Below are 18,166 nucleotides of genomic sequence, written 5' to 3' on the forward strand. Positions count from 1 at the left end.
TTTCTTTTCCGGTTTTATTGAATCAACCTTGGTCAACTTATGCAGCAACTGCATAAAATTAATTTTGGGTGACCTTTAAGATGATGAGATACCTAATAGGCGGTATATCCCGTTGCTTACTCATTAGCGGAGAGACTTGTAAATATGGCTTATTTCAAGACATATTTAAAACGTAAAAGGATTCGTGAAAACAATTAAACATTATAGATATACAATGAAATGAAAATCTTTTCTTTTCAATAAATGAGTTTAATACAGCAATCGTTTAGTCAGTCACGTTTATTTATGCTAACTTACATACACTGGGGTATCTAGTATAAGGGAATACAGATAATAATTATTTCGTAGAAAGTACTAAAATAATATTATAAATTAAAGATTTTTTATGTTTATCAGTTGGAGTTATCACAGATGTTTTAGAGATCTTTAATTCTTAAATGGTAGGACATTTACGTATAATTCTAAGGCAATAATTGTAATCGTGTCTACAATGTGAATATTTGTGATCGTTAAAATATAATCCTATCGGTTATATTTGAATATACAGATATAAATTACATGAATTATAGAAACACACTTTACATTTAGAAGAGTATTGAACTGTGTTCAGTCTGATATAGCGAATCTTAAAATAAGCTATGAATACAATTGGGAGCCTCAATTACAAATATTAACTAATGGAATGATGATACGTAATAAATTAGTGTGATGATGACAATGTTGGCACGTACAGTTACACAGTAAAAGCATCAAGCAAAATACTCAAATATCCATACCACATTAACGCAAAACAAGATAATGTTATGGCTAGTGCCAGATAATAGTGTCAAATAGAAATATAAAGAATCTTCACAGTTACACAGATAATTTCCAATTAATTAATGGTTTTGTTTATTAAATTCTGTGTTATATCACATTCATCAGAATTAGATTAATGCATTAACACATTTGTTACGATAGGTTCAAAAACATTTTATAAAGTAAAATTCTTGAATATTTATGTCACTAAATATTCAGGTAGGTGTTCCACTTGTAACTACTTTCTGGGACGTCCGAAGAAAGTCATATAATAATCGATAAGCGACGTTTTATTCCACTAGGTAAATTGACTACACTGCATGTAGGGTCACAAAATTTATTTCATTAAAAAATAATTGTGATAGGTAGTGAAACTTAGAAATGTGTCAAAAAAGCTATGTTAGCGTCTTTCCCTCTAATATTGCCCTTTCATTCATCGGGCATGTATGAGTTGTTACTCATTTATGTAGACATTTTATACAATCTGATTTGATCCTCCATCACAAAGTTTCAGCCATTGCAATAGTCACCTATTAATTCACAGAGCTATGGATATTTTTTTAAAGAAATTCATTAGTTTCATCACCTATCATTACCTCCCTGCTAGATTTTGTGACTCCTGCTTGCGTTTGAATATTAAAAATGTAAAAGTTATGAGTTTAATCTCGTGGTAGTTATAAGTATCAATCAATCAATCAATCGGAAGGTACTATAATGTATTGGGTAAAGCAATCTTCAAATCGTTAAACTACATACCTACTAGTTATAACAGTGATTAGGTATACCTGGGCCGCGATATAGACACATGATATAGTCATTGCTCAATATTGGTTGGAAATCAGAATTAAAACACTATAATAAATATATCACTATTCTACGAATGAACACTTCGGCAAAAATACCGCCTATTTTGCTCACACAGAGTCAATCAAATTGTTTTTTGATCTTTGCTAGCATCGAGAGCCTGCAAATTATTCCTTTAATAGGTTAGACATGATATTTAGCACACATCCACGACTCACTCAGTTTTTTATACACTTGCATTTCCAAAATTCACGTTATTCTTGAGCGGCGGGTTTCATTAGATTCTTGAAAAATATGATTACGCATAAACTATGTAAGCGTACCGATCTCGGCTGGCTATCGGTAAATCAGTATTTAGAGTCCTGCCCCACGTTATGAGAGGAGAAACGGTGCCCACCACGGGAGCAGCGCGTGCTGCACTTTTTACGAAGCCCTGTAATTAAAAAAATATTTTCATAAGGTTACTAAATTCATAAATAATGTACACACTTGTCTTGGATTGCGAAGAATAGCATCTAAAGTATTTTTATACAATTGGGCGAGTGTACTGGACGAGAATATTTTAATATTATACCTAAACTAAAGAGAAATGCCATGAGACGACAGAAATAATTATTGTAATATGTAATTAAAAAACATACTTTTTTCAAGAATAATTATTTTAATCAGTTCATTTCAAGTAGTAATACTTGTGCCTTGGGTATATCAAAATATAATTTGTATTGAATATATTGTATATATAGTTATATTTCTACAAATGTCTTGGTTATTTTACGAATCTTAGTAAAAGCTGTACACATGTAGTAACATTCATGCTTATCATTCTCAGTCATGCAAAGAAAGCCATGAATTTAAATTTGTGCATAGATTCAAAATCATACCAATATGTTTATAATGTGTTATTTATTAATTAAGTTACGTGCAGTAAGCATTAGTATGTATGAGGGTTAGTTTTCGCCGTCATTTTTGTCTCATTAGCTTTAAAAAATTTTTTTTTTTATATTTTAGGATTGAATAAAACCGAGCGCACTTGATCGTATTTTCGTAACTGCTTTAACCTATTTAATGCAATGTACGTATGAATACACACGTTACTACTAACTCTTCAGTTCTTTAAAGTATCACAATGTTATCAAAGTTGAGTTTCGCGTTTCAAATAATTCTTGTTTATAAAAGTTAAGGTAAAAATATAGGCCCTCTGCCTAATATATAGTAGGCTGTAGGTCTGTCAGACATTTACCAACTTGTAATAAATATACTTATGTGTATGTTCTTATCAATATCCAGGTATCACACAGTTTTTAATCTTTCCTAATACATTTTTGCTGTAGATGATTTAGTAATATAATTTTCACCGAAATTATTAACCATATGAATTATTATTAACACAAAGTGGTATTATTAGCTATTTGCTACGCTTTATCTATCATTTTTGATTCTGTTAAATATTTGTCTAGATGCTGATCTAGATCCGACCGCTGGGTCGGTAACCTTTTGGCAGACAAGGGCCACAAGGTGGCAAAATTAACTAAAGGTGGGCCATACGTATAACCTTAAACCTAGAATCCCTTCTTAGATGCGCTTACTCATAATTTAATACATTTATTTTGATGTTTAAACCTTATGACAAAACAATCACGGACCACAAACAGATCGTCCGCGGGCCGCGTGTTGCCGACCGCTGGTCTAAATAATAAAAATTCTCCAAAGATTATCTAAAGAAATCGTCATGCTAAATAAGACGACTATTTGTAGGTTTTTTCTTTATAACATAGTTAAGCTTTTTTTGTCATTTGCTTTACCAGAGTTTGTGAATTTATCGTTCGCTTTAACGGTGAAGGAAAACATCGTGAGGAAACCTGCACATCTGAGAAGTTCTCTATAGGAATTTCGAAGGTGTGTGAAGTCTACTAATCCGCACTAGGCCAGCGTGGTGGACTAAGGCCTAATCCCTCTCAGTAGTAGAGGAGGCCCGTGCTCAGCAGTGGGCAAGTATATAATACAGGGCTGATATTATTATTATTTACCAGAGTTTGTAGGCTTTTGTCTTATAATGTATTAGAAACAAGTATAATTTGCAACCATTTTAAAAATGCGCTCGGTGTTATGTTACAGTACGTACATATTTTGACTTCTTATTTTAAAAAGTCATACATTTTTAGAAAAACCAATATGACGGCGAATGTGAGACACACCATGTTACCCATGACAGAGGTTCGCCGGCGGGCCGGGCGCCGTTTGCGCCGGCACCAACAACCGTGGCCTCGTGCGCGCCCGTACCCTCGACTTCGTGCGCGTCCCACCTCGCGCCGTGCGCTCTTCATGCCATCAGGTCCCCGCACACTGGTCTCCAGCGTTGGCACCGACTTTGCCGTTGTCGTCGTCCGCGCACCGCCCATCGTTTCAACCTCTTGCTCCGCAGAACGATCCGAAATTATATGTGTTTCTAAATCTTCTAATGGCGACTCTGAGCTGTTAAACATAAGTAAGGTCATAATTTTTGCGTAGATAATACTCTAAAATTAGGCGTATGTTATTACTTGTTTTTCGTTGAGATAAAATAAATATGTCAACTTGTGACAGCAGATACTTACTACGCACTAATAGAGCAGTATTCACTAAGTTGTTCCCACGTGCATCCGATTATACAGCATTCGTCAGCTATACCAAGTTGTCGTCTTCTCCGGACTACCGGTCCTGGTTGCTCTACTACTGTAATGATGAGATTAGCATCATCGTTTTCGTTTACGCAAACTAATTGGGACAATTTTAAATTAAATCCAACGACAATAATAATTAAGATCCGATAATAAAAAAAATCGCAACGGCCTTACTGTGTTAAAATATAAACGTACACGTTTAAAAATATTTGTTGGAGTAAAAAAATGCAATGGACATTTTAAAATAATATGTACCTATGTGAAAAAAATCACAAATGTTAATTATAATTATGATGTACCAGTATACAACAATTTCTGTATCGCCAGCTGCAATATTTTTCTGGGATAAAAAATAGCTTCTTATTATTAAAATAATTTCCAAAATCGGTTCAGTAGTTCCAGAGAATCGTTCTTTAAAAACCTACAAAGTTTCCTCTTTATAATTTTAGAATAAATAACAGTCATATCCAAGGTTTTTTTATACGGTCTGCAAAGACGTTTTACTTTTGTTGGCTCGGGCAACAATTTAAATTAATTAACCTACTTAACAGTGACTAACATGTAAATAAAATTTTACGTTTTATTTATTAAAATGCATTCAGAATTAACTGGATAAGTGAATTCTTATTGGTTCAACGTATTTACTTCAAATCATATTGAAAAAACCTTTGTTCAGATTAAGTGAAATTTTTGAAGTTAGGTGTGCCACTTTTAAAAGCTCGGCGGGTCATTTGCAAAGACTGGGGATGACCCCATCAGCAATACTTAACCTACGCAGGTTACCTATACGAAACGACAACTAACGAATTGTCAACTTTGATCCACTGGGGACGCTAATAACTTTTAACCAATATAAGACTCAATGTAGATTCAAGATAGAAAAGTATGTTGTTAAATAGAAAAATTGAAAAATTCCCAATATTATATCCACGTCTATAAAACATATATAGAATAATAATACATGTGAATCTACATTAAAACTATAAACAACTTTTATTTTTCCCACGATTTCTCTTATTTACAATGATGAAATGATACGTGCATATGTGTCAACGTCCTCAAACATTTATTGATAAGCTTAAAATAGACATTAAAACTTTTGTACGGCACCAACTTTATGTAATAAAGCCAAATTCATGACATACTAGAAATTTATATTTAACTTGTACGCTTCTAATTATTCATACAATCACATCGCAAGAAAATAACTATTTGTAAAAAATATTATTTTGTAATCGAATATCAATGGCCTTTTATATGTTACTTAATTCTGTTATTAATGATAATAACGATAACATTTGTTGCCTTGCGGATGTTTTTATGGCATGTTAAAATAGTTTCATTAAAGTTAATTGGCAAAACTGGGTGTATGTTTTGCCCTTGATTATGATATTTAGAAGTTAATTATGAATTCGAACCCAAAGTAGATATTGCTAAAGTTTAAAACCTTTCAGCGCAAGTTTAAGCTAAACGGATGTGGCGCGGCACAGCTTCCACTTAAAAATATTTAAATTAATATGACTGCCAAGTTTCTATGGCTACACTCATGCTAATTGAAGGCAGACAGAGTATTTTGCAGCTCAGGGTAAAGCAGAGTTTGTAAATGAAAACTTAAATTTCGTGTCGTGTACGCAGCGATCCACAAGCGTGTGACATTTAGATACATGTCAAAGGCTGAGGTCAAAGGTATTTAGTTTCTGGAAGCGTCGATATAAGTTTTTGAAGACATCGTGTACTGTGCGTTGTCAACTTATTTAAAAAAGGTTTTTGGATAGCTCTTAGGCGTCATTAACAATAAAATTAAATACACGTAGTAAATAAAAATAATGATTTGTAGTTTGTACCTGTAGGTCCGTTGTATGCGTGACAGACTCTGCTCATGATCTCACTTAAATGTCGGCCGCAGAATTTGACCGAAGCTTTGGCAGCAGCTTCAGATCTGTTCTCCCAGAGCACCGCTGCTGTTAACACAGCAAATTGCATAGCCCTGTTCACGAGCATATTTGCAAATCTGTAACAACAAACATATAAAAATGAAATATTTTTTCTTTAACTGTAACTAAATAGTAAACAATAACAAGATATTACTCGTGGTTTCCCTCTACCGGCCACAGTTCAATGTTGTATTTGAAAGGTGACTGTGCGTAACTCTAGTAGTTTTCACGTTTTTATACTGAAGGGTAAAGGTGTAACTTGACACCAGTACGGCGCCGCCCAGTTGATACAAGATACGAATCCCTCAAAAAGACTTTTCATTTCCTAAATGTATTGCTAATTTCAGGGTGAAATGCATTTTTTATCCGTGTTCAATAAAAACTAAGTATACTCGATGATATGCTCTTGCTGCCTAATCGTATTTATTATCGTATTTTAATGTACTCGTGCGGTCTCACTATGGCAGAGTTCAAATGTTACTCATCTCATTAAACTCTATGAACCGCTTTACATAATTAATTTAATTCACGATGTTTACTAATGTTGAAAATACAATATTAATAACAGATATGTTTCATACTTATAGAGTAAGTTTTGTATAAAAAGCTGATGTGGGGATGCATGTTTTGTATTATCTTTATTGGTGAATGAATCACGAGCGTATTGCAGACAGTACCTAGGTGTAAGCATTCACGCGTAGCTAAGTTAATATACTTATTTACTAAACACATCGTGGGTCAGTACTCAGTAATCTTAGAAAACATTATACCAGTGACCAAAAATCTATTAGTGCCATTAGCATTGAGATCATTCAATGATGATTTCAATTAAGCTTCCTTGTTCTGATGTTCATAAAAATGCAAATCAGCTGCTTCCTTTTATTACGTGCCATTTCAAGAATAGAGTAGGGTGGGTGCGACATTATATTATTACTGTTGCATGAGCATCATGGTTTAATGACTTTGCAAGCCTTGCCCTGTTTAGACGATTGTTCGTAATCACGTAAAAAGTTTGATTAGAAATTGTAACACGTTTATTAAGAATTTACAATTAATAAATGTGCTTGTGAACTACGTTCACATAACATTAGGTGGATATATATTTACATATTTATTTAAATTTCACAAAACATCAATCCCTATAAATATTTCTGAACGGTAAACATGTTCTGTAGGTAGGTAAAGAAATTCGATATATATATAAATCTCACTTATGAGGAAAAATCTTAGTGAAACTTATGGTATTACGAACAAAAAGTTTTACTTGCAAGGACACAATGAATGAGAGCAAAGTTAGTACGAGTAGTAGTAGTAGAGCGGCCGTCGGCAGTAGTTAGCAGCCGGTCACACACGGAGTGCGTGTACCACACATACGATGTACCTACGTACTCTCGCAAGCCGCATCTCTCATATTATGTTGTTGATTCGCTACTCGTTACTGAGCGCCGGCTACGCCGCGTGGCCGTCGTATGTCGGCAATGTGATGCCACGTCGAACTAAACAACTCAGTGCTCGCGCACTCGATTGGATAATTACTTGAATCTCTGCTTCAAAGCAGGTACTTACATTTGCATTTTTCCTTTTACTTAAACACTTCTTTGCTACATAAGTTTTCTTTTTTGTTAAAAAGGCAGGCCGCTACTTAAGTTGAAGGTTAAGCTGAGGTTACTTCGTTCCCATGATGTGATGTGTTTAAACAAAGGAGTTATTTAGTTTTTAGTCTTTATTAAAAATCTTGCTACTAAATGGCTACTAGTTGTTAGGTCGTTTGCGATTCCTGATTTCTACTTTGACCTGTACTACAAGAATTAGAATAATTAGTGACGAATGACCGTTCTCCTTTTTCTTTAAAAAGCGGTGACAATGCCAAAAATAACCCATTTTTTAATATCTGGTTTCACGCTTGACATGGATTCTGAGGTTGCTTTAGATATATTGGTTAACTTAAACATATTTGGATCGTTTCTGCTCTACGTAGTGAATCACTTTTACATGGCCCTGGAAGACTGGAAGTCATTATCCCTTAAAGGCATTCAACTGCGTTGATCAACCGAATCCTTAGTTCTCGCAATATAAAGACTTAATTACTAAGTAGTGTTTGCTTCATCTCATGATCTTTTACGTCGATCGGGTCGTGAACAAAGTACATCTATAGGGTTTTTCTTTATTTTGTAGGGATAATGCAATTACCACTACTTAAGGCAGCTTGCAGTCAGATAAAAATACGATTTGACTAAGCCTGATATTTTGCTCCTTAGCCTTCTTTGCAAAGTTTAAAATTTGTCGGGTATTAGAATCAGGTTTAGCGAATATTTTTTTTTTAACAAATAAAGGGATTTCCAGCAGTCTATTACGCTTAATTAAATATTGGACTACCTAATAAGGTGGTCTGTGAAAGCGAGTGAAGTCAGAAGGACCAAAATGACAAAACGAGGGTATGGGTTTTGGACAAAAACATTTAAAATGAATTTAATCGCCCTTACGTGTCCATGTGGTGTCGTTGTTTGTGTATAAATAGGTTCTAATCATGTTATTAATGACATAGTTTTTGCTTATCTCATATAAACTCATAGGAGGGCTAAGGTAAGGGGATTAAGGTGAAATTACCTAATATTATAAGGTACCTATCAACATTTAAATGTATTCCTTACTTAAAGAAAACTATTAACATAACATTATAACTTTAAAAACACGGTTTCCGTTTCTAGTTATAAATAGCTCGACCATTTAAGTTTAAAAATAAACGCACGATGTAAATATCGTGGGCAAAAACAAGCAACGTCCAACATGCAATTACGACTAATCAGCTGACCGTGGCATACGATTGAAATTGCATAGAATGTAAAATTGTATCATTGCCTATTTCTAGACGACACTACACCGCATTACATTAATTATAATTTTTGGATAATATTAAACGTACTCACTTACCTAATATTGATATAAGCGTTTTATGATTGTCTTGCAGAATTATTCGAATAATACAGTGAAAGGAATATTTACTGCAGATAGTGGGTATACGCTTATGTTCTTTAATAACATCTAAAACCGGATTGTTAGCTGGTGAGAATTCACAGTTTGTAATTCACGTAAGTGCACGATCACCCCGATGTAACAACTCCTGTACTACTAACTGTACTAACGAGTTAGTAGTAGCTATCTATGTCAGAACATCTGGTCATCTACGGCACCTTAGCAACCAGATACTATACGCGGCAGACGTAGGGGGCAGACGATAGGTAACAAAAGATCATTTAAGAGTTTGCGGGGTCAAGTGTATTGTCGGTTCGCCAAATTGTCGGGTTGACTCGGTCAATGGCATCACACAACGAACCACCTTTCTAGTTTACCTATTTTATTCTTTTTATATATTCACATCTAGTATTTTACTATTTTTGTATCAGTAGCAAAATATAAAATGAATTATAAAAATAAAAACCATGACTTATTGTTTTCGCTGGTACATCCCTGGTCTCTATAAGTAAATTATTTATGTATAAGTGGCTATATCCATTCTGCCTGGGTCCGTCGTTTTGTCTATTTCTACAGGGAAGCAGCAGTTTGCAAGCATTGTTTTGTTTCGATTTTAAGAATTATAAGAATAATAGCTTTTCCTCGCGGCTTCGCCCGTGTTAAGTATTAGATAAAAAGTAGTAAATGTCCCTTCCAGGACTTCTAACTATATCCATACCAAATTTTATCGAAATCCACATGTAGTATTGATAAGATTGTGGAGCCGTACATCATATTTTTAATTAAAATATTTGTATGAATTTTGTACGAATGAGCCTCCTTAACTAATGTGATTGCATGATATTACTGTTTAAGATAATAATCATTGTTATTTATGAAGTACTTAACACTTCCATATTTTGGTTTTTAAATTTTTTCTGGTTCAAAATCCTTTCCTGTGTTCCCTTCCCTTAAAGGCTTGAAACACCCATAACTACAAGCTACAAGCGTCTCATCTCTGTCATAAAAATAACGTTGTTATCAAACGTAAAGCTGGCTAAATAAAGCAAAAACTAAATTGAATATAACTTAATTATGAGGACTTTTGTATACGATAATTAGTGTATCTACCTATTTATATAATGTAATGCTTTCTCTTACACACTCAGTGTCCATATAGGTGTCCGTGTCTGCACTATTAAAGTACGGAATGTAGACTGTGTAGCTCGCTGGAAATGCTATTAGGGCCAATATTTTCCAATTTACCTTACTAGTGCAATGCCCTTTCTGTTATTGATAATTGTTTTTCTAGCTTTATCCTATTAATATTACAATCGTTACATTTAGCGAAGTCGTTCGGATGCTTGTTAGTTGTAAGACAGACACGTATAAACTGATGAATGAAATTTGACACACAGACAACACATCCCGGAACCCTTTTATCTTAGAAAAATGCAATTATGGTCTGTTGTCTTGTGAAAAGAATTACAGGCGTGCCGAACGGCCAGTATCTGTTTATTTTAGGTAGCAAAGAACATGTTTGAACATTCCCACTACCATCGTAAATTAAAAATAAATAAATTTAATATAATTGTTATATTTCAAAAACTGTGATGCTGATGCACATGTGAATTGGTTGAGAATATAATATTATACGTGAATGCTAAGGTACTAGTGACTCGCCGGACTTTGCTAATAATATTGTGGGGATTTATATATTTTAAATATTATATCTACTAGGTATTTTATACAATAATGTAAAAAAAACGTTAAAAATTAGCAAGTAAATACTATACTGTGTAAAATTTGTGTTTTGCATATTATGTATTAAATAAGTAGGCATGGAGAAAGAAGATGATCTCAATCTTAACCCACCTGTGTTCCTTACTATGAAAGATAAATTTGTGGATCTGTTAATTGTAATTCATAATATTGATTGCAGCTTAGTGAATGTGTAAGTACAGTAGTACCCCCCCGGTGCCCAAGGAAAACTTATGTACGATGCTCCGTGCGACAATTTCATATTTAGTTAGGGGTCAATCACAATTTATTGTGACGAGAAGAGCGAGAGTTTGTCAAGTGACCGATTCTGACTGCAATTTAAAAGTTGACCTGCCTTAAAGTTCAAACACGTAGGTGGCCGATACAAAACATGTGATGCACTTTGCACGCGTGATATCTTTGTGAAGTATTGATCGAGTGGATAGCTTGTGTTATTTGTCACTCAGAAATAATTTCTTGTGCCTACCTGCGTTTATAATTTAGGTAGATTTTTGATTGCGGTTATAACCTTTATACATTTATATATTAGCCGTAGCTGGTAACTTTATCGCACATAGTGTTGGGATAGACGGACCTCAATATTATACATTACTCAAATTTTTACACCGTATAAAATAAACGACATCAAAAATAAATATCGCATTGCATGAGTTTTATGTAAATCTGTTTGTATCTATATGTGGAAGAATATTATAACTTATAACCATGTATGGACTGTGGACAATATGGATAATCACGCAGCTATCTATTTATATATAAACACATGATACACATTTCAAAGTACATAATTTAAAATCTTACTCTTACTTGCTCACATACTAACAAATATTATAAATGCGAATGTTTATGAAAATATTAAGATCTAAGAAGACAATACAGAACCCGCTGCCCGGATTTTGATGATATTTGGGACACAGATAAACCATGGCTTGGTTTGCCAGATAACTGATAGGTTATTTTATTTCAGTAGATATCTATTTAATGTTTTAATCTGATTCTTTCAATAGACGTTGCGGGCGTCGTACAAATGGCGCTAAGCGTCACTGTAGTGATTTAGTGACTTGAAGTAGGAGAAGATTTTTACGCAAGCGAATCCGCGAGCAACACTAGGTGCACAGCGTAGATTTATAATGCACCAGATGGCCTCATAAAGTCTGGGAAGGTAAAACATCCTGAATATGGTTATTTATTCTGGTATGCATCGTTTTAGTACAGAACGAGAAATACTATTTCCCTATTTCCTGCTTTACTTAATACCAACATAGGTACTAAAGACAATGTTGTTCCTCATATTGCAGTAGGATAGGGCTGCCATATAAACTGCCATACAGCTAGCTGGATATGTCTCGGCTTGGAGCGCTGTATCGCCGTGTGTTGCCATAACCGTTTAGTTCGGAAGGGAATATTTATAGCATTATATGCATGACTATTCTTTTATATACGCGAATGAATACACAATATTGGCCGTATTAAATAAATGTAAGTAAAAAAGCTCCCGCATTTTTGTAACACTAATTACCTTTAAGAGTTAAAAATGTCCTGTATTGTCTTCAAGCAGTTATAGTAGCCCTAAATAAGGAACTGGTTTTTAGTTAGAACTTGTTTTGGTTAGGTCTTATTTAACTACTTCATTCCTTCCAGAATTTCCTAGTTATAAGTAGCATTCCCAAAGTTCTTAGATAAAACTAAGTTTTGCCAAAAAAAATATTTTGTAAAAATGATTGGTAAATATTAAGGAATCACTTAGGTATCGTTAGAATTTAAAATAATAACTACGTGCCTATTACTCGTGATATACATATAATATAGGTACTATTTTATTCAGATCCTATAAGATTTGTACATTACTAATTGTATAAGTGAACATTAATGATATTATAAAACATTATTGCCTGAATGACAGTATCCAGATTTGATAAAGCACATTTGTTTTGCTTCCTGGTTTTATTCAGAATTGGATATTTAGATATATTAACACCCGTTTGCTGTATATTTAAATAAATAATATTATTATATTTACTCTACAAAATATATTACAACTAAATAAAATCATCAGAGTGATTACTGAAAAATCCTCAAGCATTTTTAACATTACTTAAACATGAAACTAAGTAATGATGAATAAGATTTGTTAATTTCAAATAAAATTGACTAAAATTTATTTTAAATTTAATTTTAAATTACTGAGTGTAATGTAATAGTTTTTAGAATAAACTTACTTATAGTTTAGCATGGCAATATTATTTAGGTACCATTGTTACAGTCGGTTAAGCTCTATCGTTTAGTCACGCACTAAGACTGTTCTGTAGTCTCATCAGTAATTACTGAGACCACAGGACATTACTATTACTACTACTACTAGGTTAACAGAAGTTTTTACCGATATTAATTTGTAACCAATAGTACCTATTTTAGTTATTTGTAACTTGCAATAACGATGGATATCGGGAAAAACAGTTTTATCTAATATAAAAAGCTTTCAAATTTTGCTTTTCCAAATTGTAGTCTTTGTAATATTTTGTATAATCCTCGATATGATAAAAGATATTGTAGGTCCTATCAAATAAAAAAATATTGTTCGCCTTAGCTAACCTTATATTATTGTCGGTTAATTGTTTAAAAGGCTGACAACTTTAAAATCATCATGCACTTGATATTTTTACTTAATGCACCCATTATAAACCGAAATAAAAAATAAAAAACAGAAATAAATAATAAAAAAAAACTGTAACGAAAAATATTATGGTTAGTTAAAATGATCCGAAACATGTTCCCAATTATAAAGGCTTTTTTAATAAACCAGATATAGTATGGAGGACAGAGTTCGGAGTATCTCGGAATCTGTTCATGGTTGCACGTTTACATTGTCGTGTAGACAGCCATAAAAACGGAATTATGCGACTCACTGGACGGGAGCGAAGATGCAATAAAAACTATGGCGGTAAATGCAAAACTCGCTGCGACTGAATTGTCATCGTTTCCAAGAATTTTAATTTCTCGAACAATTTCTAAGTGCCTTTACCCATCTATTACCTTGGTTAATTAAAACTTGAAACGTTTCTATGCTTGATTTGTAGAGCTTGTTTATAGTCGTTTCTGGATAGTTATTCATTGCTTACTTCATGTATACTAGTTACATTATTTCGTTGTGACTCCCAGAGGTTATAAGACAATTTATTCTTAATATATAGATGCAACTATAAAAAATTTCTTTAATGGGTATTTTAAGTTTACTTTTATGGTAGAGCAATAATGTCATCAATCATAACTTTGTTATTTCTATCACGTATAGTCAATTCTGTAGTAGTATATTATAAGTATGTACCTAATCGAATGGTAGAAAAAATTGTAGATTAAAAAAAATAGAACTTGTTTGTACTTCAATTAAGATATTCGTTTAATTTTGTATAGTAAGTGTTAAATTAATATTTTTCTCACATAATTTAGTAACTGTCGCAATTATCACATAGGTTAAAGGTAAGCAATTATGAACTACATACCTTGTTTGATACGATGAGAGGTAGCTAGTAGGTTTCTTAGTGGTGTCAGCGGTCCAAGCAGTAGATTTAAGTAAGAGTTGTAGGTAGGATGCACCGAGGTGTCTGTTATGCGTGGTATACAGCTGGTGGACGGTGAGCTGTATGCCGTATCACAGAAGCACAGGTCGCGTTCGTACACCGCACACTAAGGAGGCGCAACGTCCACCAGCGCGACCGCTGTCAGCACTCGTGCCGCCGCGTGCGCCGCGCCGTTAATATAACTGATGATGGGCGGCGCGCGCGCACCCGACGCGCCGCTGACACGCCCCGCGCCGCGCCCCGCCCCCCTCACAAAAACAAAGTCACCCCTGGACTCCGTTCCAACAAGGAATTCAACTCTAATCCGCCGACATTATTGACGTTGCTTTATAACATCAGATACAAGTATAATTAAAATGTATCGGGGTCACCCGGATTTGCAACGCGTCAGGTTTGCTTTTACATATCTCATATATGCTATTATTACACTGTGTTATTATAGTTTTTGTCTTTCATGTACACTACGTGAGTACTTACAAATCGTGTCATTCATTCAACGTTTCAAGATGATAATTTAAATACCATATGTCTTCATCATATTATCCTGAACAGAAACGGGTATGTAGCTCAAGGAGACAGAGGTAATGCCTGACCGAATTTAATCATAAATGTTACGCTTCAGATAAGTGCAGTAGGTAATTTGTTATGTTTTAATATTAGTAAACACAGCCGTAAACAGTCACATCTATAAATAAAAAAGGTGAAACGAGGATATAAACAATGAAGATGGAATATCCCCAACATTCCACTGTACCGATTGATTACATCTTTTCCTACACAACCTACATAATTAATAGTTTCAACTTTTGTGTAACGATACTGATGATAATTACATAGCTCCTTACTTATTCACTTGTCTCCACCGTCTGTCCATATAATCCGCAAGCTCACTATGCACAACTGTGAATACTGTATTCAAATTATAAGAATTTCTAACTTCTGCGTCTAACGCTATACGCATTGCACATTATGCCAACTGTCATCTGGGTTGTTGAAATGTCTGTAAAATTTTTGCTCTTTGTCGAATTTTACGAAATGGTATTATTCTCTGATCTTATCAGTAGTGGCCTTAACTAATACGAGGCACTGAGGTGCATATTTTTGCGTTTCCTTATTTCTTTGTGCCCTTTTCCAGAGGCTGGCTTTAGCCAGCGCAAAGCCCTGGGTAGGAACAATAAAGAAGTTACAGATTTTAACAATTTCGTAGATAAGATGCCTAAGATGCGTTAGTAAACAGGATGGTCATCTACAAAAAGGATTTCGATTAACCATCATGCGAAGTCTATCGTTTAACCTAAACGCAAGGCTTCAAGTGATTATCCGGTTTGCCCCCTAAATTCGCCACTAATTTTGATTATGCTGGCAGAGATGCATAGGCGATGCTGTATACTACTTTGATCAATCAAAATGAAATAAATATTAAAAGCATGTCTTCATAGAAATCAACAATATCCAAGGCTGCTGTAAACTTAAAGTGCTCAATGTTCAATTTCCCCTGTGTCATACACGCAAGTTACCTATATGTCATATGTGTATTACATATAGGTACACATCTTATCCCTCTAAGAACTAAGTTGATAACTACGTACCTAACTACCTACATTCATTGTGTTCCTCGAACACTACATAATATATTTTCTGTAAGTATATTGGATGCACGTGCGAGATACAAAAAGGTAGGTTAAGAGTTTAAAGTAATACTTAGTTTTATTATTCAGAATATTCTCTTCACTTCATATCTTGTCGTATTTGCTATACTTGTATGTAGGTATATACATAATTATAATATTATTATGATGATATCTAAGCCGGCGACCTCCAGTTAATTTATCTTTGAAACTTTATCTTTGGTCTCAGTAGTTTTATGTTGTTAACATAATTATAATATTTGAGTTATCACTAGTCTGCTCCCCGACTTAATAATTGGCAATGATAAAGCTCCAAAGCTGTCAGTCATCTGATAACCAGAGTAGCTAGTTGACGCCTTCGAAAATATTTGTTTATTTATAGAACTGTCTCATTACTATCTATTTATAGGTGCCGATAAGTCATTTTACTTAGACGTGATAGACCGACCAAGAGTACCTAGAAACAAATCCAGAAATTGTCTTGCAGGGGTGTATTGGAGTTAAATAAAATTGATTTGAATTTGTTTATTAATCTATTTTAAACTGATCGATTTATAGGGAAATGTAAAGTAACTCTCCGATTTTATTAGGTTAATGAGGGGGCGTTAAAACTATTATAATATCCAAGAGATCAAGAACCAAAATAAATAAATTTATTTTTCGCGTTTTAAAGTTTTTGTGGAGCGCTACACTGATTCACATGAAACTTATTGTGAAGTTAGTTTTATAAAATTCTAAGAAAGAACACATAAACCACAATAGGTATTAAGTATTGTCCTTTGAGAACGATCGTGGGGACTTAGAGAAAATATAGAATAAAGCATTGAAATAAATTTGGTTTCCTTAACGTTTATCTCTTACATAGATAATTATTAGTACAATTTACACTGAGAACGTTCTACTTATAACGGATAACATATGTAATTTATAATACTTATCTGCGTGTCTAATGCTGATCTAACTTTAACGAGAAATTACTGGAACCGGGTAATAATATGAGTTCTGTTTGGGGCTCAACGCTTAGAAAATCAAATCTGAAGACGTCTGTCAGGTTTACGAGGTATACACATTGTTTACTTCTACCTTCAAATATAATGCCTCCAATACTGTCCTATTCCTTTTTGCAGGTCATTGTTGTCCGTGTATATTGCACATTATAAGATTTAGTAATCTCCATACATCTTAGTGTTATCAGTGAAGTTGAATCCCATACACGTATCTAATTCATAGTTCCGAGAAGGTAGTTAAGTTCTGTCTATGAGAAAACGCGAAGCTTTTGTCGCGACTTTAGTTGTAAAAAATATTCGGACAGACCCTTCGCGTCACTAAGATTATATGCGTATGCAGTTTTAGGTAAATACAGTGCGGCAATGTAGTGTTAAGGATTCGAAACTTAACAAAGTCTTTTTACCACTGTCCCAATTACATTGTTTGTAATTCGGGACAGCTATCGTATTCACAAGAATAGAAATAGAATATGATTTATTTGATTGCTTGCAATCTCGAATAGGATTGACAAGGCCAGATCATGTTTTATACCAGCTAATAAACAACGTCTCATTAATTGCAACTAAGTGATAGATATTGCTCAACAAGACGTATTTAGACATATTCCTTATTTTACCTACGATATCATTAAGAATATTTGGTACAATTATTTTTAGGTACGGAATTTGTATGGTTAAGTTATCTAAATGCATTTTTAAATAAGTAGAAGCTTTAATATCTTGAGTTAAAGTTGTCTTGAGTGTCAGTGGTATGCTCGTATTTGTTGAGTTGTCGTAGCGTGACTTCCTTATTTGTGTTACCTACAAGTGTAACAATATGCTTAATTATAGAAACAATTACGGTACTTATTGAAATTTAAATGATCCGTGAATACACGAGAGAGAAGATAATTGCTTTATATGAGATTCGTACCCTCTAAGCAGAAAATATAAATTGATGGAATATTACTGGTTGCATAAGGTCACAATGATACACCGCATGTATAGATTACTATTTTAGTTACGTGTAGAGTTATATATATT

The 18,166-nt window shown here is 33.8% G+C and overlaps 1 protein-coding gene across 5 annotated transcripts; it reads right to left on the reverse strand.

The window, feature by feature from the left end:
- Positions 1–233: 233 nt before the first annotated feature.
- Positions 234–14,697, reverse strand: LOC115448889 (bombyxin-related peptide A). Of its 5 annotated transcripts, none has more exons than XM_037441416.1 (5): positions 14,431–14,697; positions 6,107–6,273; positions 4,197–4,311; positions 3,798–4,074; positions 234–2,035 (listed from the first exon to the last, which is right to left on the reverse strand). In XM_037441416.1, the coding sequence occupies exons 2-5, from the start codon at positions 6,261–6,263 to the stop codon at positions 1,901–1,903; spliced, it is 684 nt and encodes a 227-aa protein (XP_037297313.1). In that variant the 5' UTR covers positions 6,264–6,273; positions 14,431–14,697; the 3' UTR covers positions 234–1,900. The 5 variants fall into 5 exon arrangements, with proteins under 5 accessions (XP_037297313.1, XP_037297315.1, XP_037297316.1 ...); XM_037441418.1 differs by having other exon boundaries at positions 3,906–4,074; positions 4,197–4,314; XM_037441419.1 differs by having other exon boundaries at positions 3,883–4,074; positions 4,197–4,314.
- Positions 14,698–18,166: the final 3,469 nt, after the last annotated feature.

The sequence above is a fragment of the Manduca sexta genome, chromosome 22 (genome assembly GCF_014839805.1).
Source record: "Manduca sexta isolate Smith_Timp_Sample1 chromosome 22, JHU_Msex_v1.0, whole genome shotgun sequence".
Classification (NCBI taxonomy): domain Eukaryota; kingdom Metazoa; phylum Arthropoda; class Insecta; order Lepidoptera; family Sphingidae; genus Manduca; species Manduca sexta.

Bases quoted from the DNA above. Each gene is read 5' to 3' on its own strand.
- LOC115448889 (XM_037441414.1), bottom strand. From the start codon at position 6,263: ATGCTCGTGAACAGGGCTATGCAATTTGCTGTGTTAACAGCAGCGGTG. The intron at 4,315-6,106 runs GTACAAACTACA...TCATCATTACAG, and splicing joins CGCATACAACGGACCTACAG to TAGTAGAGCAACCAGGACCG. The intron at 4,075-4,196 runs GTAAGTATCTGC...TATGTTTAACAG, and splicing joins TACTGCTCTATTAGTGCGTA to CTCAGAGTCGCCATTAGAAG.